Raw genomic sequence first — 26,129 nt, 5'->3', positions numbered from 1 at the left:
AACGTTAACAAGGAGTGATGTGTCATTAATGCCTTATAATGAGCCTATACTTCCGCACGTAAGTACTTTCCCTTTAAAACTTGCTCGGCTTTCCTTTTTCTGTTTATCATGCAAAGAATTGAAAGTGTGGAGAAGGAAGCTGTTAAGGGAGACAAAGAAAATCATTGATTTTTCAGCAGAATACAGGTGAGAACTTAGCAATTCTTGTTTTGTTCTGCAAATCTTTGTATTTTCCAACATTATCTGTATGAAGCCTTGTTGTTTGATTAAGAATGAGGTCTGTATTGCATTTCTTCAGTAATGTCTCAAGTTTAGAATGTAGAAAGCCAATCATTTGTGATACGAATTTGGAGGGGGTTAAGTTGGAGAATTTACAAGAAAATTTTCTTCAATACGCTAATGAGGTGAATGGGTGTATGGAAGTCCTAACTAGTGGGTTAATTGAGGCTATTGCTTTTCCCCCAGCCTTTGTGAGTCATGAACATCTTCGAGTTTGTATTGATCACTATGATGTTAGAAGCAAGAGTATTGTAAGTAAAAATGGCAACACGATACTCTCAATTTCAAGGGACACTATTGAAACTGTACTGCGTTTGCCAGAGAATACCTTTGCTGCATTTTCCCCTGTTCAAGCCTAGGCCGAATATCAAGAAACCCCAAACCAATTTCGCAATACCCTGGCTAGGAAATGGACCAAGACCATGTACGGCGAAGGTTCTAGGCTACCCAAGGTCATCACAAAAGATCACCTTAAACCTCACATCCATGACCTTGTGGTGTTATTGCATAGAGTCAAAGGTTTTGTCGATGTTCTCCTCTTTGAGGAATGGATGTATAGGTACATAGAAATCATCTTGAAGGGTGAACAATGGATGGATTGGGCAGAGATTATTGCCAGTTCACTGAGGGCTCAACTCAAGCGTGCTAAGGAATCCCGGGAGAATTTTTATATGGCTTCCTATTTAACTTACTGCATTGCCTGTACTTGTGATCTTACCCCTCTCCCTGATGGAGTATGGAGTGAAGAAATAACAGTTTTTCAATATTGCCCTCTGCTACAGAAAGATAGAATCTTGGAAGATTTTAGGAAAGTTCATGATGTGTTAATGGAGAATGTTTTTGTGTCTTTGAAGAATATGCCAATACCTAGGTTGTCTCCTGAAGCCCAAAGGTTAATTCAGCAATATGGAAGCCACTTCATACAGTTTCGCAGGTTCACGTACTTGAGGATAGGTGGATTCGAAGAAGAGCCTACAAAGTTGCCACGGTATGCTTTGGACTATTTTGTTTTGGCCGAAATATGTAGGCAACTTTTCTCTGTTATAAAGGATAATTTACCGCAAGAGGATTGGGAAATAGCTTTTCCTATCAAGCTGGGTTCGTTGGTTTGTAGTAGCATGACCAACGCTTCTATCATTGGGAGTAATTTGCTTGGGTTCAATTTCGGTTCTTACCATAGCAGAAGGAATTTCGACAATAAAGGATATGCAATCCAGATTCTAAAGGGTACGCAATCCAGATTCTAGGTCTTGAAGTTCACCCGCCGGCAACTCCACAGCTGGAAGATCTATGGCGAGATTGTAGGGATGAAGTAGAAGTTCTGAGGAAAGATCATTCAAGGCTGACTTTGTAGCAAATTAATTCTTTCAGGTTGAAGTTCAAAATAGGAGGAGTGATTGAGGATGGCTCGGATATAATTGAACCTGGCTGGGAAGAATCTAGTGAATTGAAGTCTCTGATAGTTGACTAGAATAAGGATGAAGAAGATGATATCAATCTAAGGGCTAGATTTATATTTACCTTCACAGATGACTAGTTAAAGAAAAAGAGCAAAGGAATTATCAATAAACCCTCTTCAAAGGTGGTTTCTTTTTCTGAACCATCTCCATCTGACGTCCCACTTTCTCCTGTTGCAGGTAGTATATTAGCTTAGGATAAACAGAAGAAGACGCCCCTTCATTTGCAAACTACGACTCCAAGGACTAGATCTCAGTCTAAGTCTGAAGCCCTGAAGCAACATAAATTTCAGAAGGAGAGAATGCCGACTCAAGGGCAGGATTTGAATGACAGCCTCAATCTCTTATAGATGGTTTAGATGCTAATGTTCAATTCATTGAGGCTCCTAAGGTAGATCAGCCCAGATTCCTAACTCCTACTAGAGAGCCCTGCCATTCCTTCCTGGCTATCTAACACAATCAGCAAAAAAAGGAATTTGCAACCAATGTCCACACTGGTGAAAGACATCGTCACTAAGAATGCGGCTAGGGGTTCGAAAGTAAAGAAGTTGAAGACAGATGCCCACCTTACCAAAGACCCAGTAACAGGAAAGATCACTACTAAGATAGCTACCTACAAGCAGAAAAAGGAGTCAGAGGATATTGATGACGAAGGTTTCAAAGTTACCTCGGTTGAATTGGGAACTATTAACAGAAGTACCGGTAACCATTTCTTCAAATTCTTTGCCGATCATATGCTAACACACTCTGAGAAGAACAATAAAGAGAAAAAGGAGCTAAAAGGCATGGTAACGACAATGGCTGCATATATCGATTCTCTGAAGAACCTAATTCTGCAAGAAGTCAACAATTGATGAAGTAGATGCAAAAAGGGAAGCTGTTAGGTGATGTCGTGAAGGACTGGGTGGACATCATCATAAAAGAAGGTAATAAATTTATTTCAGAATTTGCTAATGTTTATGCTGAGGAAAAATCATTGCTGGGAGAGATCCAAACTTTAGTTCTGGTTTGGGAAACAAAGCTAGGTCGATGTCAAGCAGTTGTTTTTCAAGTGGCTGAAGTTGAGAGGTTCAGGGTCCTCAAGTTCCTAAATGAGAACCCAATGAAAAACGTGGATCCTTGCATGTTGTTCATTATGAAGAACAACATGGGCTAGAAGGAGTCAATTTACAAGGAGACAATTAAAGAAGTGCAGGGCATGGAAAATAAAATTACTGAAATGCACAAAGAACTCCTCAAGGATATGAAGGTAGTTAATCCTACAGGGATCCTACAATTCGACGACGGAAACATGGATGCCAAGACACTAATGAAGAGCTTAATGAAGCCGTGGAACAAATTAGGGATGGTGAATCGCCAAGTGCCAACGATTTCACTGCATTGGCAAGTATTGAATCGATGTTGTGTCTCAATAAGAACCTGATGCCACATCAAAGTTTAAAGATAAAGGAATTCAAATGGCAGAAAGACGTGTGTAGAGCCCGATTGCTAAGCCTGAAGAATCCACACTCCCACGCGATGCAGGAGTTTATGAATACTTTTCGAAGCTGGAAGCTAGTATGTCAGACCGTCAACGAGCGATGACGCTTGAACTGAACTGTTGTTTTCAGTTACTTTTTGGCGCTCGTTTTTAAACTGCTTTCTTGTTTTGTAACTATTTCTTGTTTTAACAAAAATGGTTGGGTTTTGATGGAGGCCTTTTGGATTTGTATGGAAAAACTATAAATGTTGGGGCATTGAACTGGTTTAAGGTTAGCAATAGGTAGTTAGAAGGTAGATAGTAAAGAACTCTGATAAAGTAGGTACTTTTTAAACAGTAATCAAAGGATAGTATATGGATGTTTTTCTTTCAAACGACTCTGTGCATGGAAAAGTTTAATATACATACATAAATCGTCTCGGATTCTACTTTGAAACTTGGTGTTCTAAGTGTTCAAATCTTTGTTACTTTGTGGACTTTGGTTTAACGATTCGAGATATCGGTTGCTGTTCTTTCTGTAAGTTCATTTCAATTATGGTGTAAGGATGATTGATATCAGTTTGTGATGCTATTCATTCTTTTAAAGTAGATTTTCTATATATATTCAGTGGATGTTACTTTGAGATTTTGAGTTGATTCTTTACCTCACTACCTAGGAGTAGTTGAGAGATCCTTAGGCGCTTTCAGGTAAAAGTGAAAAGATAATTTGAATTCATTGCAAATCTAATAAGGCTGCTGTACCTTTAAAAAATTCAGAGAGAAAGTCAAATAACATGAGATTTTCTCAACTGTTGTGAGCATTTTGTGTTTTTCACACCTTGGGTATAGAGTAAATTTGTTAAATTAGTTGAAAGGACAATCTGTTCACTAACAAATCCTTATACCAACACTCAGCCTGGGTCATGCTGCTATAGTTTCTTATATCAATTTACTAGAGTGATAAAGCGGTTTGACCACAAGGACTCAAAGGCAATTGAGACAGGATGGGACACTTGATGCCTACATCTCACAGTTTCACAGGTTGTCAATAATGGTTTCTGATGCGACCAAGAGGAGATTGAGTTCTTGGTTCATAGAGTTTATCAAAACCTCTCAAAAGTTAATGTAGCGCTTTTGATCCACCATCTTTGCAGGATACTATTATGCATGCAACAGCAAGGAGCTATCCACACCATGGGCTACATTTCCTAACAAATTTCCACAGACTTTGCCATAGAGGAAGGACAAGAAACCAGAGTTAACTAGACCAGCTAATGAGTTTCCTAGACCAGTTGGTGGTGCACCTCATGATACGAAATGAGTTGAGACAGAAGTGGCTTTTCCTTGACTATCATGACTCTTGGACACCTGGACATAACTGTAGAAGTGGAGACAAGGCCCACTGGAATGAAGTCTTTGAGGAATATACTGATGATGAGTTGGATGAGACATAGGATTTTTACAAGTGTTATGAATAGATGGATGCAGAAACAAATACAGATGAGCATCACAATAACTTTGCATGGATGGCGTGATGCTACCATCAGCAGCAATCCTCAATATAACGTCTTCAGAGAAAGATGCATTATGCAGGGACACAGAGTCATTCTAAATGCTAGTGGGCCTAACCACAACTTCATTGATTTGTCATATGTAAAGAAGCAGAGCTTCAAGTTGGGAAGCATGATGGTTTTCCAGTATATGGCCAATGGCACAATGTTGTGCTGTGTTAATCATGTTTCACAGTTGATGTAATGTCCCCCTTTACAATTAAGGTTTGAAAATTAACAATAATGAAAAATATAAAATATAAAAGAACAAAAATATAACTCAAATTAAAAATATAAAAAATTAAAATGAAAATATGAATGAGTGGTATCAATTGTCATGTTACTGGCAACCCCATGTTAGAGCAGACAATTTCTGACACAAATTTCTTTGGCTTCTTTACCTCTAACTACAAAACATTTTCGAGAAAGAAAATATGTTAAGCCTTGCAAAGTTAGTCATAAGCATTTAACTAAAGTTTAATTAAGACATCATTGGCAGCAGAATTAAAATTAAAAGGCAGTTGCTCCATTCTTCTGAAGGTAACTAGTTAACACATGCACTAACATAGAATGAGTAATTGTTTATTGTGCAGCAATCAGAATGAGGGAGTGTGACCCTTTCAAAAGGATAATAATTAATGGAAGACTCCCTACACTAAAGGGAGATGGTAAAAGAGGTGAGCTTTCAGACTCAAATGGGAAGGATTTTACTAAGCAGCAGCCAAATAAATAAATATATATACTTAGCAATACCATCAATCAATTCAGGCAATAAAATACATTCGGTAATCTCTCTCAACCAGCAATCTGACACACCCACCAATTCTATCACAGCAGCATAACCCAAACTTTCGAACATATTTGCAAATTCATTTCACCTACAGAAATATGATATACAGATTAAGCATTCATTTGACATCAAGGTCAAACCAACTGCATAGCAATTAGTACTGGTAGATAATCTCAGATCCATCAAGAGAACACAGTCCACCAATAAACAGAAGATAACTAATCCTAGTTGTCAATTCTATGTATAAATACATATATGGATATTTTGAGTGAGATTAAAGCTTAAGTTTATGCTTCTATTACAGAAATAGATAAGCATAATGTCTGAAGCCCGCATGAGGGCCTGAGGTATAAGAGAAGGCTAGCAAGTGAGCTTATAAGTAGGTTATCCTAGAAGGCCCAGTGCGGCCTAGGACAAAGAGGGCACTTTAAAAGTCAACTAACCGCTTGCAACCTCCACCCAATTCCACAAAATAGCAATGGAAAATAGATATACATATTGTTTGAAATCCACCTTGCAAGAGAGAGGGGCCAAGGTGTAAGAGAAGGGTGGCAAGCGGGCTCATAAGTAACCCATCCTTGAACGATCATTGCAACCTATGACAAAAATGTTACTTACAAAGTCAAGTAACCCCTTACAACTTCCTATTGACTCCACAACATGGCAACTATCTATAGGGAGACAAGACATGGTTGGGAAAGAAAGTACAAACCACCAAGCAATAGGTTGTAGTAGACATCTGCTCTTAGGCTTGGTGTAGAAATGGCTTCTCAAGACCAATCATGTCTCTTCCCCCAATGTGTTTATAACCTATGAAAATATTAAGGCTTGATTAGCCCCAATGATTATCTATATACATGCGTGTGTACTTTAAATATGTTTTTCATGTTGTGATTGCAAGATCCAAACTTGGGATCGTGTTATTGAGGGAAGAAATATTTGGTTATATCTAATCTTAACCCTAATTTGTTGCAATTGTGATTTTTGTGAAAAAATTTGTGAAAAATCTAGGGAAATTTAAAAAGGAAGCATTACAATTGGGACTAGAGCATATTTCCTACCATCCTATGAAAAGTAGTATATGAGACCTAGCCCAAGGGTTCACAACACTTTCAAAATAGAACGAAGAAAGCTTGCATCTATCAACCAATCTACACTAAACAACACCATGAGCGATCTAATAAGAAATGAGTTGAGGGCATTCCTGGACCAAAACGCTTAGACCACTCAAGCCCTCTTGGAATAGAGTGAGAGGAATGAAAGAACCAACTCCTCCTTCAAGCCATTTAAAATATAAATAATAATTATCATGGAGTGGATACTAATGACATCTACTCTAAGAATAAAACATAATATCTCCCCAATGAGAATCCAACCCCAGGACAACAAAACTTCCTTTCTACTCATGGAGGGACACATGAAACAAGAAGAAACAAATGTTCCACCCATGAATGATGGTGATGAAATTGTAGAGCATACTCTACACTTGACCCCAGACTTTGATGCTGAAATGAAAGTTGCCCCTAACAAGAAACGGAAAGGATAGTCAAATAAGGACCTAAAGGAAAGGGTGAGTAAGCTAACCCTTCCTAGCTTTGACAAACCAACTAAAACCACAGTACCTTTGTGGTTGCAAAAGTTAAACACTTATATTTCATTAAGCCCCATGGTGCAGGAAAATGCCATTAAATTCACGGTGATCCATTTCACAAGAACAACCCATGAGTGGTGACACCATGACCCTATTGCCTACGATCAACAAAACTTAACCACTTATGACGAACTCGCACAAAAACTCATTGAAAGGTTTGAATGGAAGCATCTACAGTGGCACTTCAAAGAATTAACTCAAGCAACAAAGGGCAATGTGTTGGAATCATTGTTGTTGTGCCAAAAGTTTAATCTGTCAATGCCTGATACAAATGCAAGTTATAACTCGACCCACAGGAGGAAATTTAGCCATGTTATGAGTCCCCAAGGATGTGCTGACCCCCAAATCAACAATCTCCCCCTCGAAATGACTAAGCCTTCAACACCCACTAAAGGGAGACTAGAACCTATGACCCAAGGCTCTAATACCAATTGTTGGAATCATTTGTCACTACACCAAAAGCTCAAACTATTAATGCCCGATACAAATGCCAAATATAACCCAACCCACGAGAGGTGATTAAGCCAAGACACAAGTCCGCAAGGAGGTACAAGTCAACACAGTGGAGCTTGCCACCGAATTCCAAATTTCGGTTGTGATGGTACCAAAAATCTCTCAAGAGAGACTCGCTTATTCAGGGGATGATTGAAGGAATCAGTCAGAAACATAGTTAGCACCTTAGAGAAACAAACTTGGAAGAAGCAATTCCAGAAGGTAATGAAATTTGAAGATAACCCATCAAAGAATAACCCTAAAACCATTACCTCCAAAACACACTCTGAGTATCCTCACAAAGATGAAAGGCACAAGAGAGAACACTGACAAAGTACATGCTACCATCGTAATAAGAATCAGGAACTTGGACATGTTTGTTAAGATAGAAATGCACAAAAATGGCAAGATGACCTAAAATGGAAGAATTATTGAAACATGGACATATATGTGGGTAAAGAAGCCAAACCCACAAAATAAAAGCAATACTCGACAAGAAAACAAAAGGAACTCTGAATAGGAAAACAAAGCATGATAAAGGAGATCTCAAAAACAACCAACTAAAGAATGAAGGGGCAATAAACTAATTGAGCTTTGTTGTGGAGCAGCTCTAGAAATTATAACACCAAAATCTAGGAATGGATTATCCAACCATTTTCCTTGGAGATAGTAATATGACAAATTAACATATGGGATCTACCAAATTTTGATCTGCTACTCGCATTAGTGCATCAGTGAAACCCCTCAATTCCCCACCACGGTTTTGATTTATCCATCTCTTCCATATGCATGGTGATGGCAAGCCATGTCCAAGTGTTGAAGTGAAAATATAACTTGTCATCATGGTTAAATATATGTTACACCTTGAAAATAGCCTGAACTAGCTCAGGCATATCTTCATCTCCTTTATCCAAAACTCAATATTGGAACTTCATATAGAGGTTCAGTGAACCTTTGCAAGCTCGGTGACTGATGAAGGTGGAAGGATGTTAATTACCCTTCCCAAAGGCTTCTCTCCTTCATCAAAAATTATTATTATATTATTTTTTCGTGACTACAACCACTCAACTGGGGCTTGAGTTATATTGTTCATTTTCTCTGCGTAAATATAAGTATCAATTTCAGATCCTCCTTGCTCGTGGACTCAAACCGGTTTGTCTTCATCTCACATTTTTGTCAGAGAAGATAAATCAGCTGAAGCTTTCATAGCTCCATGCAGTGCTATTAAAAGAGATCAAGAAGATAAATGTCACAAATATGAATATATAAGGCTGAGAAAGGGAAATTTCGCAGATACTAACACATTAAAAACAGATTTAGACCTTTGTATCTTCTTTATGAAAACATCAGATCTAATCAAAGAACTTTCTATAATTAAATTGGCAATGATGCAAAAAAATGGATTATATCAATAATAGTGCCAGAAAAAAATATATATACAATTTAGGGTTTTCCATTAGTTTTATACTCGATGAAGAGTAAACCCAATTATATAATAGAATCACTTCACTAATCCCTTGTCCAAGGTGTATCTAGGAACAAAGGACAGTTGCCCCAACTAGAAGGCCCATCCAATGCTGATTGTTGAGAATGTTTCCTGTATGACTAACAGAATTTAAAATATTCTTGACCAAAGATTTTAGATGTCTTCTAAAGCATCTACTGAAAACATAATTAGGATGCAACCCTTTTGAGTTACAATAATGTGTGATTTCAATAAGCGAAAGGTTTGAAAGGGAAATTCTTCCAAAAATGAGAAATATTACAGCCAAGCAAAATATAGCTGTGACTGGAACATACAGCTCTCCGCTATCATTGCTACTAGCACTTACCATAGCTGATTCCAGAGGGACAGTTCCATCACCATCAACACAAGTGTATACAGCCTGGAATCAAAAGGAATGTTAGGAAAAGATTTTCATCTTGTATTGAGATGCAAATAGCTTTTGAAATGAAATTTATGATAAAGTATAAAAGTTTACACCCAGTGAAGCAGAAGTTGCTACTTGAGAAAAAAACATGAGAAAATATACAACACATGCAACTGAAAGATATACCAACTTTCCCAGATTTTAAATATAGCATGAAAATGTAGAGTTCAAAGATAGTAAATATACGTCTTTTGCTTCTTAGTAAACCAAAACTGCCTTGCAAAGTTAATTCACATGACTACAGATTATACAATTTAAAAAGAACTTTGGTTCCGCAGCTTGAGGAGAAGCCACATGGATCTGAATTTTTATCTATAATATTTTTTCACGGTGAAAAAGAGATATTATAAACAGGAGACCAAACATGAATTCATATGGAACAAAAAAGGAAAAATTTTAAAACTACAAACTGAAGTAAAAACATCTTGGCTGCAACCAGACAGAAAATAAATCCAGTCTGAAATAGGATTCGAAAATGGTAACAAGAATTTGAGGATAAAGAACATCAGATTGACTCTAATGTTGCTTTGTAGCCAAACAGATGGACTAACATTATTAATTTAGAAATGGGTAGAAAAATATTTTTAAAAATGGAGAACCTTCAAATTTCATTTCTGTTCATTCAAGATTCCATTAATATTAAAAACTGAGAACGAGCTTTATTCATACAGGTTATGTGCTAGATACCTCTGAATGCAGTATTTGCTCCAAATCTGATATGGGGCTTTGCTTACTTCCGTAGCTGTAAAGCATAAATTACCATTATTTTCTCAATGGAAAATTCCCCATTCTTGAATGCACTTGATTGAGCTGGATTGCTACCAATAATAGGTAAACAAATAAAGAATAGAAGCTTAAAAATAGCATATTCAGCTGGGTAGGAAGGACATACCAAACACTAAGCGGTGTCTCATTGCAAGTGCCATAAATATTATAGAATTTTACTGAGGTTGGGACCTTGGCTGATGACATAATTTTCCGAGTTTCATTGGCCCATTTCAGTATTTCACAATTAAATGGTAATGGTATTGCCATGCCATCATACATGATCTGTTATATAAAACATGAATGAATTCTGTAAGAACCATAGATCGAGAGTCTAATGCAAGATAAAATGTGATTTAATTATAACATTTCAATGTGAACAAACATAAGATTTTTGTTTTGAGAAAAGATGCAATACAGCTTGTGACAATTTTAATTCTTGTTAGAAAGAAAAATCCATTCTACTTTGTAACAAGAGTTTATGCATTTCATCTTTGAGAGACATTTCCTAAAATAGAATATTATTACAGCTAAGGCATTATCTCGCATCTTTCTCCTTTCCACAGAGTCTGTTTTCCAGCGCATAGCTTGGCATGCATTTTAAAACAAATTTTCTATATTTTAGTAGCAGCATTTAACTTTCCAGAGTTCCTTTTGGCTGGCCTAATCCAATAACAGCAAGCTGAGATATAACATACTGAATCCATGCTTACAGAATATATGTATCATTTTATTAAATTGAGAAGTATTTAGCTCATAGCATTTATTATTTCAATACAAGAGTGATCTAGTCTACTAGAGAACCACATTCCATCTATATAATTGTCGACAATGATATCATCCTCATTAATGAGCAGGCAAACAAGATACGACCAATCAAGGGAATGTATCTGTGATACTAATCACTTTCAATCTCGTTTGTGTAGGGATTTTCTAGTACCTAGATATAAATTCGTCCACATTGTGGATTTTCCTTTTAGTGCAACACTTCTTTACAAATTATATGTGTTGGAAACTACAAGATTTTCCTTTTAGAGCAACACTTCTTTACAAATTATGTGTTGGAAACTACAATTGGAGCAATTGATATGTTGTCATTGATGTCAAACCTATTGGTAAGAGAGTGTCAAATGTACTATAGAGACATTTACTATTAGTGTAGAGTGTCATATCATTTCATTGATGAAGAGGATTTGAAAAGAAGAGATAGCACGGTGAGCTAGTCAGTGTTGAAGTGATAAGAAGTTAAGTATCATGGAAAAAAATGGGCTCTTGATAAGTTAATTCTTGACAAGATAATCTATTGTTCAATCAATACATGAAGTGAAGAAGATAGTAGGATGAAGCTTAGAGTTGGAACAAGTCAAAAGGAAGCTTGACCAAATATCAGTATTAGTGGGTCAATGAAGGAATTGAAGTAGAAGATTAAGGAACTTATGTAGAAGTCGGATGAATAGTGCAAATTGAGTGTTAGTTATTGCCAAGCAAATATATGTTAAAGTGTTAATAGCAACCGAGCATAGTAATGGCCAAGCGAGCCTGTTGATGCCAAGTGAGACAATATAGTGTATGCCGAGCTACACAGTGATTGTCAAAGGACAACAAAATTTACAATTTGAGAAATAATTGAATTTGAGGCCAACATAGTTGGAATTTTGAATTAGCCAAAGCGCATGGAAGATAAGAATTGATGAGTTGGTTTATTTAATGCACAAAGAGAGTTTGTTAAGCAATCAAAGACAAAGATTTGATCAAAATTTTCTAGAAGGAGAAGGACAACAAAAAGATGGAAGGATTCGATGAGTCTGAAGTTTGAACTAACCCTGAGATCAATAGTGATGTTTAAGCAGCAAAAGATCAAAATTACCTATTTAAGAAGGCATAAGAGTTGTTTTCTAAGGTTGGTTTGTTGTTTATTGGCGATCTTAACGAGAAGTTGTGAATAGCAGAATAGCATAGGTGAAGTGTGAAAATTTTGGTAAAGAGTTATTGCTTGAGAAGATGCCAAGTAGATTAGTGATGGAGATATCAATGGAGGCCAGTCAATGAACTAGCAGATGAGTGAATAGAGATCTGAACTTGCAAAGTGAGTTTACTTTACAGATCAAACCTACTGTTACATTCTAACCATTGTATCAATCAAAATCCTTTAATCATGTTTGACCTAACAGTCATTTTGTAAATCCTTTAATCAAGGTGACATTCTAATGGAATGTCCTAAAATCCTCTAATAAGGCCACTCCTAATAGGGTGATTGAATCCTTTAACAGGGTCACATTTAACAGTGTGTCGTATAACCTTTAACAGGGTTGGCCCTTAGCCCAGCTCAATTCAAAAGAGTGAAAAATTGGTTGCATGTTACTTGGTGGTTTTTATCAAATTGGGTTTCCACGTTAAATCCTGGTGTCAAAGTGTTATTTTCATGTGAGGATGTTATTGTTATGCATGCTATATTTTTCAGTAGTTTATTTACTGGCAGTTGGCACATATAGAAACAGAGAGTTGAGAAATTGCATTAAAAATGGTTTTGTTGATGATATGCTATAGAGACCTAGTGGATATCTGAGATTGATTAAATTATTTCAAGTAGAAGTTAAATCAGTTATTCTAAATCAAACTTACAATACGTACACCACTGGAACCAAACAGTGTGCAGATCCCAAGATCCTCCACTTGCTATTGTGGGTAATTCATTCTTCACTCTCTTTGATATTCCGTTTGAGTTGTAATTGGCATCTTCACTTCCCTATTTGGCATTTACTCATCCCTGTAACAGAGATTATTAATTATCTTATTATAATTAATATTTTATATTACAGAACATCGCAATAGAGTACTATGCAACCTAGAGGAGGATTTGAATTTTGTTTGTGGTACTAGATTTCTTCCATTGTTCTAGTGTATATTCTGTTGACATCAGCAAAAAGAAAATTTTGAATCAACATTCAGAATCAAAGTGATCACCGACAGAAGGTCAAAAAGGCACATATCTCTTCCATTTACCTGTTCATGGTTTCATGGCTTCAACCAATGCCATAAGACTAGCTGAATCTGCATGAGGATTTGCAAATCCAAGTCTCAGATGCCTTAGGTAGGCAATGTATGCAAGCAAGAGTCACCAGCTTGGTTGAATGTACTTGTACTGCATACAGATTCAGCAAGTCTACTTCTTTACACAAAAGCATGGCAAATATTTTTAGAATACGCATGTAAGGAAAACAGAACCCTCAATGATATATAGAAAAATTTTGAAAGTCTTATGGTATTTGCAACTTGTGCAAGCTGCTAAATACCCAAAGGCTTATTTTGCGGACTTAATTAAATTTATGCCTATCATTTCAATGCTAAGCAGTTCAACATGACTTCACTATTTGTTGAATTCACATGAACAGTCACTCTACTACATGTCCAAAATATGCTGTATTTGTATTATCTTGAAGACAGCTTTTGTTTTCAATGTATGAGACAACATACAAATGAGTATGATAGTCTACATAATTGAGCAGGAAAGACACAAAGTACTTAAGTTTAGACAATCATATTGAGTAGTGAAATGCTACTTTGTAAAGTTTGTGCATCAGATGATAGACACACACTCAGAGTGCACTTTTCCTGTGGCAGAAGAAAAATTAAAAATGATGGAGCGAGTTTGACTAAGCTTGAACTCCTGTTTTTCTTTTACTAGTTGACTTGTTTGAGTGTATTTTGGTGAAATGCTATGGAATGCATTCTAATAGTTTTCTTCCCTAAGATTTATATTTTAATCATTTTTATGACATGTAGATGTGCAGCATTACAGCCAATTATTTCACCAATTCCCGAATTGTGTCAAAAATCAGCTTGCAAGTGCATATCTCAGCATATTCTCTCAGCTACCAATTACAATCTGCCCAAGGTGTTGTTACATGGAACGAAAAGAAGCAATTGAGGATTTTATCAAAAACTACTCATCAATGCAACCTAACAGTAAACTTCAAACTCATACAAGATAAATTAGGAAACCGGACAGATCTTTATTAATTTCACAAACTTCAAAATTAATTCAGAGACTTCAACTCAAGGGTTTAGAAACAAATCTCACCTTAGCCTTGAATTGCAATATCAGACCTAATCCATAAACAAGTGTTCCAATCTTGAATACAATTCTCTAAGAATAAATATATTTCTGCAGCTCTTCTTAGACTTCGGGATCACAGCTTTACCTTAATCTTGCATGCACTGCCACCACCTTTTATAGCTATGGATGCAGCAAGGAAGCAACAACCAAAAACATAGTGTGTTGCTTCATGAGTCACAGGATACGTATCCCATATCCAACATTATTTGAATTCACTTTGATTATGCAATGTAAATGAAGTAGTGGTACATGACTACATTCAGAAAGACACCAAGATATATCTCCAAACTTGATGCAGCTCCAAACATGAATCTCCCTAGGACAATTAATGTCATTAATGACAACATGTATTGGTGAAAATTTCAATTGCATAGCACACAACTTGTAGACCTCCTAAAGCTCCAAACATGAATCTCCCTAGGACCAAGAATGTCGTTAATGACAACATGTATTGGTGAAGATTTCAATTGCATAGCGCACAACTTGTAGACCTCCTAAAGCTAATGTGGCAAGCCACAAGTTATAATATTGCATTTGCCAATTTAAATAGAATAATGGATTTGTCAAAACAAACAACACAATTAACCACACACACAAACTTACTTAAACATTGTTTTATATTCATAAGATCCTTAATTCTAATATGATGATAACCACTTTTCAGATCTATTTTACTGAATATATGTTGTGCCACTCAAGAGATCCATTAAATAATACATCCTTGGCAACAGAAAACGATACAAAATAGTGATCTTATTAGTTGTAACAGAATCTGTAAACATTCTCCATTCATCTTTTCTTCAATGTTAGTATAGTCAATGTCACACATGGACTTTCCCTAATCAACCATTTTTCAATAACTTTTCCACTGCTCTATTTATCTCATCATTCTCTCTTGGTGTCATCCAATGAGAATCCTTACAGCATAAACGAACTCTTGGAACAATATCCATCTCCTTTTTTCAGTGGTGTTACTGTCAACACCACACAATGACCTACTCTCCCTAATCAATACATTTTTAAACAAATCTTGCATTTATCTATTCAATCTCTACTCTTTGCCAGTTTCACCCCATGAGCAGCCTTAAGATAAACTCACTTGTGGAATCAGATCCATATGTTAACACTATTTACTTGTGGTAGCCCTTCTAGCATATTATCTAACAGATATTATTATACACCAACAATTCTAAACATGTTGTCTATAACAACTCTTTGGCTTCGACTACACTACAGCATATCTGTATCTAAGCAAGAATTATAGTAAAATAGATCTCAAATTTCAACCTTAAAGGAACTTCCTTCAATCTTCCAAACATACTCTAATGCAACCACTCATCTATATCTCCTCTACCCTTCTATGAAGTATGAATGTATTTCTCGCCTCCCTTCATGAAAGTAGAAATATTTTCTCTTCCAATGTGAACCACCTTCCTAATACCATGGTCTACCTAGCAATAGGTGACGATAATCCATAGCTATAACATCAAATAGAACATCTTTATATTACCATCTCTTGAACTTACCATTAACTTATGTTCCTTTAACCATGAAATCCCATAGGAAGCTGGACGTTCTATCTTCTTCAGCTTTACCTTATACACCATTTCACTTCAGACTAGGTTATCAAACATCACCATGCAAAACTTAACTTCAGTTTTTTTTTTAAAATTAAACAAATCCCTTCTCTACATTGGTTCCATTGGTTCCCAAAACCACAGATTGGGGATCCAAAAGCTTTGCCAATTCTCCAATAGGATTTCCCAATCAGTTTTGGCCAACGATCAGGAATAACCTCCTAATTTAATTCCCCTAAACTTTAGGCTTTGCTAAACCTAGGCAGGTGAACCTTCCTTAAACCTTTATGACTTTGATTCAAGGCTTTTCTATAGCAAATTTAAACTTTATAAATTATTAGGTTGACAAAATCGATAAAATTATATGAATGCTTTGATATGATTGAATATTTATATAAAAACTCAGTCGATGCTTGTAAGGAGATAGGAAAAGAATCTTTAACTTTAACTATGAATCCAACAATCATTTCAGTGATTTGAACCACGATGAAGACTATTATGTACAACTTTATGAGACAATATATATTTAAAATATCATCAATTACTCATCTACTCCAAATGCAGAAGATAAATCTTATATGCAATTCGATGTTAGTCCAAAAGGAATATAACTTCTTTGGTGGGAAGTCCAATTAGGCATAGATGTGGAAACATTTATATATTTCACACTATCCCTGATTATCAAACAAAGAATGCTATGAAAAATCTAATGCATAAGCTTTATCGAGAATAATTCATTAATCATCTTATTGATCATAAAGAACGAATCAAAAATATGATTTGTTACTTTTCTTTAAACAAACACAAATAAATAGCCCCTTTTTTATCATTAAAATATAACACATGAATTTGTATTACAAGTCATGCCTTATACTCCTTATACCTCCTTAGAAAATCTGGATATATCTTAATAGTATTTATTTCTTGTTTTTCACTTGACTTCTTTTTTTCATTGTAAATAACAGATTTTCTATTTATATATATTTGCACCAAGTAAAAGATTGTGTCTCTTGCTAAAAGACATATTTATATGGTTCATAATCTTTACTATCCAATCCTTATTTTAATTGCACTGATCCTTATTTTAATTGCATTAATTAATTCTCATTGTTACGATTCTTCTAATATTGCGAAATTATTATTATTAAGTTCCTTGTATATTATCACCATGTTCCAAAAAAATTATTGGTCATAGTCATCGATCATAGTTCATATGCATTGTAAAGACGTATTTATATGGTTCATAATCTTTACTACCCAATCCTTATTTTAATTGCACTGATCCTTATTTTAATTGCATTAATTAATTCTCATTGTTACGATTCTTCTAATATTGCCAAATTATTATTATTAAGTTTCTTGTATATTATCACCATGTTCCAAAAAAATTATTGGTCATAGTCATCGATCATAGTTCATATGCATTGTAGACCTTCAATCCCATATAACGAACACGTAGGATATTCAAATGTCATATGCATTCATATCCCTAACCTTGTGTTCCCATGTGGCTGCTTAAGTTTGTTTTGTGCTTAAATTTAAGCAGTTTTGTGTTCTCATGGATATTTTAAATTGTCTAAAAAGGATAATTTAGAATTTTTATCTATTTTAGTAAAGCGGTTATTATTTAGCAATTGAAAACAAGCTAGAGGAAAAGAGGAGGGGCTGAAAATAAGCAGTGACTTCTTATTGCCAACAATGCCACTTGGCTCCACAAACTTTTTCCCTATTTTTTTATGATTCAATTTCTATTTTTTGGTCTGTAAAACTATTATTAAATTAATTAATTCAGATCTCAAATTTCCTACTTAAAAATAAGCAGCAAAATATATATTCATGGGGCCAGCTCCACAATTATTTCCTAAAAAGTTGAGCACACACTTCTAGCCAAAATAAGCTAAGCAGTGGCATGGGAACATGCTCTAAGTGTCGAATGTAAGCAATCAAGTCATGCTTAGCCAACACTTTAATACTTCAATTCTTATGCATTGTCTAATATATTTTGATATTCACCATAAAGTATATATTCAATCTTCTGCTAGCACTTGTTAGAATCTGAAAAGATTAATAACCCAAAAAACTAGTGCAAAGAATAAATATCTAAACTATGAATGCAAATGATACAAAATCAAAATAGCAACACAGAGTTAGTCTCCAAGAGAGTAATGCAAATGCTAGAAGCAAAATAGCATTAAGAAGATGCAAAAACAAGAGATGCAAATACAAGCCAGGTAGCATGCTTATATAGGCTAGGAAGAGGGAGGAGGTGGCAACACCAACCAATGAGGAGCAACCATCTATTGGACTAAAGATAGCAAAATATCTTCCCAAGATAGCTAATGGATGCTCACATGTAGGAAGGTGACACCTCACAACCATTCACCTAATAAGACATGCTTTATTAACCTAAGCGAGATTATTAAAAGTGTAAGAAAAACCTAGCAAAATAGGAAAAATAAAAAACTACACTAACACCCCCCCATAAGCGAAGCTTAGGTGGATGTAGAAATGGGTCCCGGCAAGTCAAGCTTGATGAAGTACCCATGTACATAAGATTTCCCAAAAGAGAGAAAAGAGACCCCCCAAAAAAAAATCAGGACTCCGAGTGAGAGGAAGAGGCCCCCCCAAAAGATGAAACATCCCGCACCCCCAGCAAAGCTCGCAAATGAAGGAACTTGCTCTCAGTGAAGGGTTTGGTGAAGATATCAACAACTTGCTCAGAAGTCGGACAATAGCGAAGGTCAATGACATGACCATGGATGAGCTCCCAGATGTAGTGCATGTGGACCTCTATGTGTTTGGTCCATCGATGATGAACCGGATTCCATGAGATCTGAATGGCACTCTGGTTGTCACAAAATATGATTGATGGCCGTCTAATCTGGATACCAAACTCAGTGAGAAGATGTTGAAGCCAAATGGCCTCAGTGGTGGCATTTACAGCCCCCCGATACTCAGCCTTAATAGAAGATAGAGCAATAGCAAACTACTTTTTGCTCGACCAACAAACAGGACCTAACCTAAGTGAGAAGCTATACCCTGAAGTAGACTCGCAATCCTCAGAATCACCTGCCCAATCTGAATCTATGTAGCCCACCAAATCAAGCTCAATACCTGTTGCGTAGTGAATCCCACAACTATGAGAACCCTGAATATAGTGAAGGATCCGCTTGGCTGCTTTCCAGTGCAGCTCATGGGGCTCCTGCATGAATCGAGAGACCATGCCTACAGCATAGGAGATGTCAGGTCTCGTATGAGTCAAATAAATGAGACTCCCAACAAGTTGGCGGTACAAAGTGCCATCAACAAGTGGAGAAGACTATTGAGCCTCAAGTTTGACTCCAGAAAGGAAGGGAGTCAGAGCAGGCTTACAGTCAGCCATATGAAACCTCGAGAGTAAATCTAGAGCATACTTGGACTGTGTGATGGTGATCCCAGAAGGAGACTGAAGGATCTCAATCCCGAGAGAGTAATGCAACAAGCCCAAGTCAGTCATCAAAAAACTGTGTTGAAGGGCCACTTTGACAGCCTTAATGGTGGCTGAAGAACTTCCTGTGATCAACAAGTCATCAACATACAAAACCAAAAATAGAAGTGAATCACCCTGTTGCAAAATGTAGACATTAGGATCGAAATGGCACCGAGTGAACCCAACTGATAGAAGGAAGGAGTCCATCTTGGCATACCAAGCCCGAGGAGCTTGTTTGACACCATAGAGAGACTTTCAAAGATGGCACACAAGTGAAGAATCCTGAAGGAAGCCCTGTGGCTACTTCATGTAGATCTCCTCATGAAGGTCACCATGAAGAAAAGCACTCTACACATCCATCTGATGTACTTCCCAACGATTAGCTGCAGCATTGGCAAGAACAATTCGAATGGAATTCATTCGGGCAACTGGCGCAAAAGTCTCAGAGTAGTCAATCCCAGGAACTTGGATGAATCCTTTGGCGACCAAGCGAGCCTTGTGTTTGCAACTGACCCATCTGCTGCAAATTTTGTCCGATAGATCCACTTACATCGAACAAGTTTTCTTCCTTTAGGAAGAGGGACAAGATCCCAAGTGTGGTTCCTCATCAAGGAACTATACTCTTCCTGCATAGCTGTATCCCACTCAGGAATACCAGAAGCCTCATGAAAGGACTGTGGATCTGAGGCAGTAGCAATGAAGACATGTGGAGCATCCTGGAATTGTGAATGAGTTCGCTTGGTGTCAGATGGATCCCTAACCCAATCACCTGTAGACTGCAAGGTCTGTCTAGCCCAAAGCGGACAAGAAGATGGAGAATCTGGAGGGGAATCATTAACCTCTGAATGATGACTAGGAAAGGAAGGAGGTGAGTTCTCTAAATCACTTTCTGCATTAGAAGTAGAGGTAGAAGACTGTTCAGGTGAATCTGACTCATCAGAAGATCTGTCATGTATTCCAAGTGACTCTAATGTCAAGGTAGAAGGAGTTGGAGAAGTGATAGAAAGCGAGCTTGAAGATCCCTCCTCAAACTGAACACTCCTCTCAATGAATAACTCATGTGTAGTAGGGTGGAGCAACAGATAACCCTTCACACCATCAGGATAACCTACAAATATGCAAGGTCTGCTTTGCGGATCCAAGGCCTTACATTTCTCTATAGGAATGTGGGCCCATGCAAGGGAGCCAAAAACTCAAAAGTGCTTAACTGATAGTTTCCGACCACTCCAAGCTTCAAAAGGAGTAACTCCCTTCAAGGCCCGATGAGGAACACAGTTTTGGATATAACAAGCAGAGTTAATGGCTTCTGCCCAATACTGTGATGCAAGAGATCTAGAGAGAATCATACAGTTTGCCATTTCCTTCAAGGATCTATTCTTCCATTCTGCACCACCATTTTGCTAAGGATTGTATGGAACTGAATGTTGCAAATCAATCCCCTCTGAAGTGCAAAATCTTTCTTACTGATGGTTGACATACCACCATTGTCTGTGCGCAAAACCTTGATGGCTTTCCCAGATTGCTTTTCTACAAAAATTTTGAAGTCTTGAAAATGATCAAATACCTCTGACTTCTGTTTGAGAAAGTACACCCATGTATATCGAGAAAGGTCATCAATGAATGTGAGGACATATCGGGCCCTACTGAAAGAAGGATGTTGAAATGGACCAACCAAATCACTGTGAACTAACTCTAGTATCTGTGAAGCTCTCCAAGGCTTACTTTTGTCAAACTTTTCCTAGGATGCTTACCAAGAATGTAACCTTGGCAAACACCTCCTGAGAATTGAACCGAAGGCAACCCTGTGACCATGCTCTGCTGGTTGAGCTGATGCAAATAGCGGAAGTTAAGATGGCCAAACCGCTCATGCCATAATTTACTCACATCATTAGAGTGAGTGAGCAAAACAGATGGAGGATCAGGAACAAAGTGAGAAAATAGATAGAATCGTGACTGATGATCTGCTCTCCCAACTGCAACTACAGAATCACTATGCAACTCACGCATCTCCACTAAATCAGGAGTGAACTCAACCCGCTTGCCTGAACCGGTGTGAGTGATCTGGTATATTGATAGGAGATTAGTTGATAATGAGGGTACATAAAGAACATCATGGAATGTGCCATCCCCCACATCAACAGACCCTCTCCCACACACCTCAACAGGAGTGTCATCACCCATCAAAATAGAAGGCATAGTACATGGCTCCAAGGATGCAAGTTCTTCCTAAGATGAAGCCATGTGGTGCGAAGCACCCGAATCAAGAACCCAAGTGGATGGTGAGGAAGCAACTGCAACAAGAGCCTTTCCCTTTCCTTTCCCCTTGTTGTTTTCTTTTGCCTTGTTAGACCCTTCATTAGAACTTTGTTTGATAGACTTAGGAACACTAATATTATTCTTATCAAGAATGTATGTCAAGTGATCAATTTGTTTCTTCAAACATTTATGTTCATCATGACTAGGTCTTTTACAATAGGCACATTTAACCTTTTCTTTATTAGGCTTATCGCCCTTAGAGGATGAGGTATCAATAGTTGCTTTTGAAGCAACTGGTATCTGATCCTTCTTTTCCTCACTATTATTTTGTTTCTCATCCTTACTATTGTTGTTACTACTTTGTCCTTTTTGTTCTTTTGTGCCTTGGTTGGCAGCTAAGGCATGTGACTTAGAGGACTTAAGAGTGCCCATCTGGACTAGCTTGTCTTGTTCTCGAGTGAGATTGACAGCAAAATCATCTAGAGATGGCATGGTGAATTGAGTACCAAGTGCACCCTTAGTAGCATAGAAGGTAGAGACAAACACAGAATATTCTGAAATTAGCTTAGAAAGAATACTAAGAATCAGTTGTTCATCTTTCTTTTCAATTCCACATTGTTTTAACTGCAGTCTTAGTGATTTCAATTTGGTGAAGAAATCTTGGATTGTGTTGAAATTGCCTGGACTTAAACTAATTAATTCATTTTCCAAAATATGACCCCTCATTGAATCTTGTGTGTCAAATAGTGTTTCTAGCTTTGTCCATACTTCATTTGGTGTATCCAAAGACTCAATGTGAAATAGCAAATCAGGAAAAACAGAAAAACACAATGTTCCATATGCCTCATCACATTTGTTAAACCACTTAGGTTTATCTTCATCTTTATCAGGTTCAGTTTCAAGTCCCATAGTTATCCTATTTAATCCCGCTTTCCTTAAGTGAATTATCATTCGTGATTTCCACTCAAAGTAATTTTATGGAGTTAGGCTGGGCATATTTGTTTGATCCATGATGAAGAAATGCAGAGAAGAAATGCTAAAAAGAAGAGAACCCAACCACGACAATGCCCCCCCTTTTTACTCAATCAAAGAACCCCCCCTAAGAAATATGATTTGGCACTTTATTTTAGTGCGTTTACAACTACCACTAGAAAGAAATACTTAGTGGTCTTAATTTCAATGCATTACAAACCCTCGTGAAGAGCATATGCTGAAAATGAAACTTGGGCACAATAATCAAGGAAACAAATAGCACCAATATGATCTACTCCAAAAATCATGCACTTTCAAAAAAAGAATCGCCCTGATACGAGGTCGTATGAGAAAGTTATGATCCTCTGAAGTTTTCAAAACGAGAATTGTGCACAGTCACGGCCGAGAATCTGCAATTTCTGAAGAATTCATGCATGAAAATCAAAAAAACAACTCCACTAGTGGATAGAGCACAAAAAAATAGCCAAGGTCATAACAAGAATCATCAAAATCGGAGTCTGTATGAGCAAGAATGAGACATTTGAAAATTGCGTTCAAATCTGCGACTGCCAATGGAGAGAAGTATGGCTGTAGCTTTTTGTGCTCGATTCTACAAAATATATGGCTTGCATGCAAAAACTAAAATATACCCAAATAGTTTTTCAGTGCTGCGAACAAAACCCAGAAAGCGTTTTTCTTGCTGATGTACAGAAAATGTTGCTGTAGTGTAAATCAAATGCCTTTAACAGTAAAAAACGGCTCCAAAAATCAAGAAATGACCCCAGCAACCAAAATATAACATGCAAATGCTGAATCAGCTTCCTAAGTCCATCAATGGCATGCTGGAACCTGCAATACTGATTGAAAACTCCAAATATGCAAGTTGGTTGTCAGATTTGAGATTGAAACCCCAAAGAAAAACTGTTTTTGTCAAAACTTTTCTGATTCTCAAGATCATCCAAAGATGCAAGAGAAGAGCATACTTCATTTTTCAAAAAAACTACAATAAAATTTATTAGCCCCTCCCGAATCTCTCAAATAAGGAAACTAAAATCTACTCTTGCACATAGAAAAGCTCTGATACCATGTTAGAATCTGAAAAGATTAATAACCCAGAAAACTAGTGCAAAGAATAAATATCTAAACTATGAATGCAAATGATACAAAATCAAAATAGCTACATAGAGTTAGTCTCCAAGAGAGTAATGCAAATGCTAGAAGCAAAATAGCATTAAGAGGATGCAAATACAAGCCAGGTAGCATGCTTATATAGGCTAGGAAGAGGGAGGAGGTGGCAACATCAACCAATGAGAAGCAAGCATCTATCGAACCAAAGATAGCAAAGTATCTTCCCAAGATAGCTAATGGATGCTCACATGTAGGAAGGTGACACCTCACAACCATTCACCTAATAAGACATGCTTTATTAATCTAAGCGAGATTATTAAAAGTGTAAGAAAAACCTAGCAAAATAGGAAAAATTAAAAACTACACTAACAGCACTGCATATCTAACATTGCTTATTCCAGTCATTATTATTAGCCATCATTTCCTTCCGCAATTTGTCCATCTGTGAGTGTACTTTCAGCCATCGCATGGTTACTCTCCATAAGATATAAACTTTTCATATTATAGCTGCTCCATTCGATAGTTTATATAAATCATCAAACTCAATATTCCATTAAATATTGATGTTTCTCCTCCTTTTCTCAGACTCTTATCTCCATTAATAATCTTCATGCTTCATCGTAATGTGGAATGTCGGGCTAACTCATTAGAACATGATGTTATTTAGCAGATTTAGGAAACCCCGTGATGTTCACAAGTATTTGCAATATGATATTTTTGTCTTTAATAAGTTTGATTGCTTTTATGTATTCCGTTTCTATCCCACATATATTCGAACAGCTCTTATATCGCTGTTACATTTGTTTTTCATTGAGCACCTTTAAAATGATATGGTTGTTGCCATGGAAATCTCCATTGTAGTATATCGTTGTCACATATAGTCACAGTCATATCCTCTACAGCTTCATTTCCAATTTTCTCTCTGTCTTCTTCAGATTGTTGTTCATGGCAGAGATACATGTCCTTCACAGTCTTTGTAATATAGTTGTGTTTCTTCATAACGATAATATTGGATATGTCATTTACTTTGAATTCTAAAACTTCTTTATCACTGCCTTCAAAGAAACCACTGCTTTATAACATATAAATTTGTCTCTGCTTTGTTTCTATACCTGAATAGTTGTATGAGAGTCAACCACTGCCATTTTATTTCCAAAGCATAATTGCTGTATACAGTTCCATTGAATCCAACATAATTAGTCATGCTTGAATTCTTTATGTTCTAAGCATGCTGGGCGGTTAAATATTTATCAATATTTCTGAATATAAACTTACAAATGTCACCCTGCTGTAATTACTTGTATAGTTCTGATTGAATCCTCGTACACTACCGATCTTGATGGGACTGTTCTAGAGTCATCTGTGTTTGTATTCTTATCTTCATGTATTTGACTATCATGTATACATGTAATCTGTTTATATTTTCTTCTCCAATCAGTCTGACAACAATTATGTCACAACAATGACTATGATCTCCTTATAAATTGCTCACAAGGACTTCATATATCTGCTCAAGAGTGCTTTATCATAATATTCCTGAATATTGAATTCAAGCTCAAAACTCTAGGCAACTTGTTGCCATCATAATTGTAGACAATTGTATTTGTCACACCCATCCAATGAACATTTCCTGTTAGATATTGGGGACTTCCCTTCATTAATTCATTGGCCCATATCATTCCTGTACTTATCATTAGAGCAGCAACGTATGTTGCTTTGCCTTCAGGTGCAGCTGTCATATCCAGTGCTAGCACTTTCTTCTAGTTGATGCCTTAACCTTTATACTACGTTATTAAAGGATGCTCAAATGGAGGCCCTAATTTGCAAAAAATTAGACTTACATTAAGTTCTTTGCTATCCTTGATGTAATCACAAGAAGAGGGTCCAAAGGACAATTGTCCATATTACAAAGTAATTGAAAAATATTTGTTTGTTATTAACAGTGGTCAAGAGATCAATTTATACAAGAGACTGAATGATGTTTCCTTAAGAAACAATTGTAAAAAATAGAAAGATTTTATTCTAGAAACAAAAAATTCAATATTAGAAACATTCTAATATTTACAGAAGATTACAATAGATAACCATTAGATACTAAGAAGAGATAATAGAAACTATCTATTATCATAATACCCTCCCTTAATGGTTAATCTATCTAAAGCACGAAGCTGTCAAAAAGCATAAAGGGCAGATTCTGTCAGCTCAAGGTGCTCCGCATTGTTCGCTATGGGCTGCG

At 36.6% G+C, this 26,129-nt stretch overlaps 1 protein-coding gene across 2 annotated transcripts in view; it reads right to left on the bottom strand.

Annotated features, from left to right (window-relative positions):
• The window catches only part of LOC149561664 (lecithin-cholesterol acyltransferase-like 4), a 126,515-nt gene that overhangs the window by 11,064 nt on the left and 89,322 nt on the right, over positions 1-26,129 (bottom strand). For both annotated transcript variants that reach the window (XM_089825229.1, XM_089825230.1), the window contains exons 9-11: positions 10,502-10,659; positions 10,297-10,351; positions 9,511-9,564 (exon numbers count right to left, since the gene is read on the bottom strand). In XM_089825229.1, coding sequence (XP_089681355.1) covers positions 9,511-9,564; positions 10,297-10,351; positions 10,502-10,659 — 267 coding nt within the window. The remainder of the gene's footprint in view (positions 1-9,510; positions 9,565-10,296; positions 10,352-10,501; positions 10,660-26,129) is intronic.

Source organism: Cupressus sempervirens, chromosome 4, assembly GCF_028749045.1.
Source record: "Cupressus sempervirens isolate cs-2001-9-10 chromosome 4, ASM2874904v1, whole genome shotgun sequence".
NCBI lineage: Eukaryota > Viridiplantae > Streptophyta > Pinopsida > Cupressales > Cupressaceae > Cupressus > Cupressus sempervirens.
The sequence above is the reverse complement of the archived record's forward strand: the minus strand, read 5'-3'. Positions and strand labels throughout refer to the sequence as shown.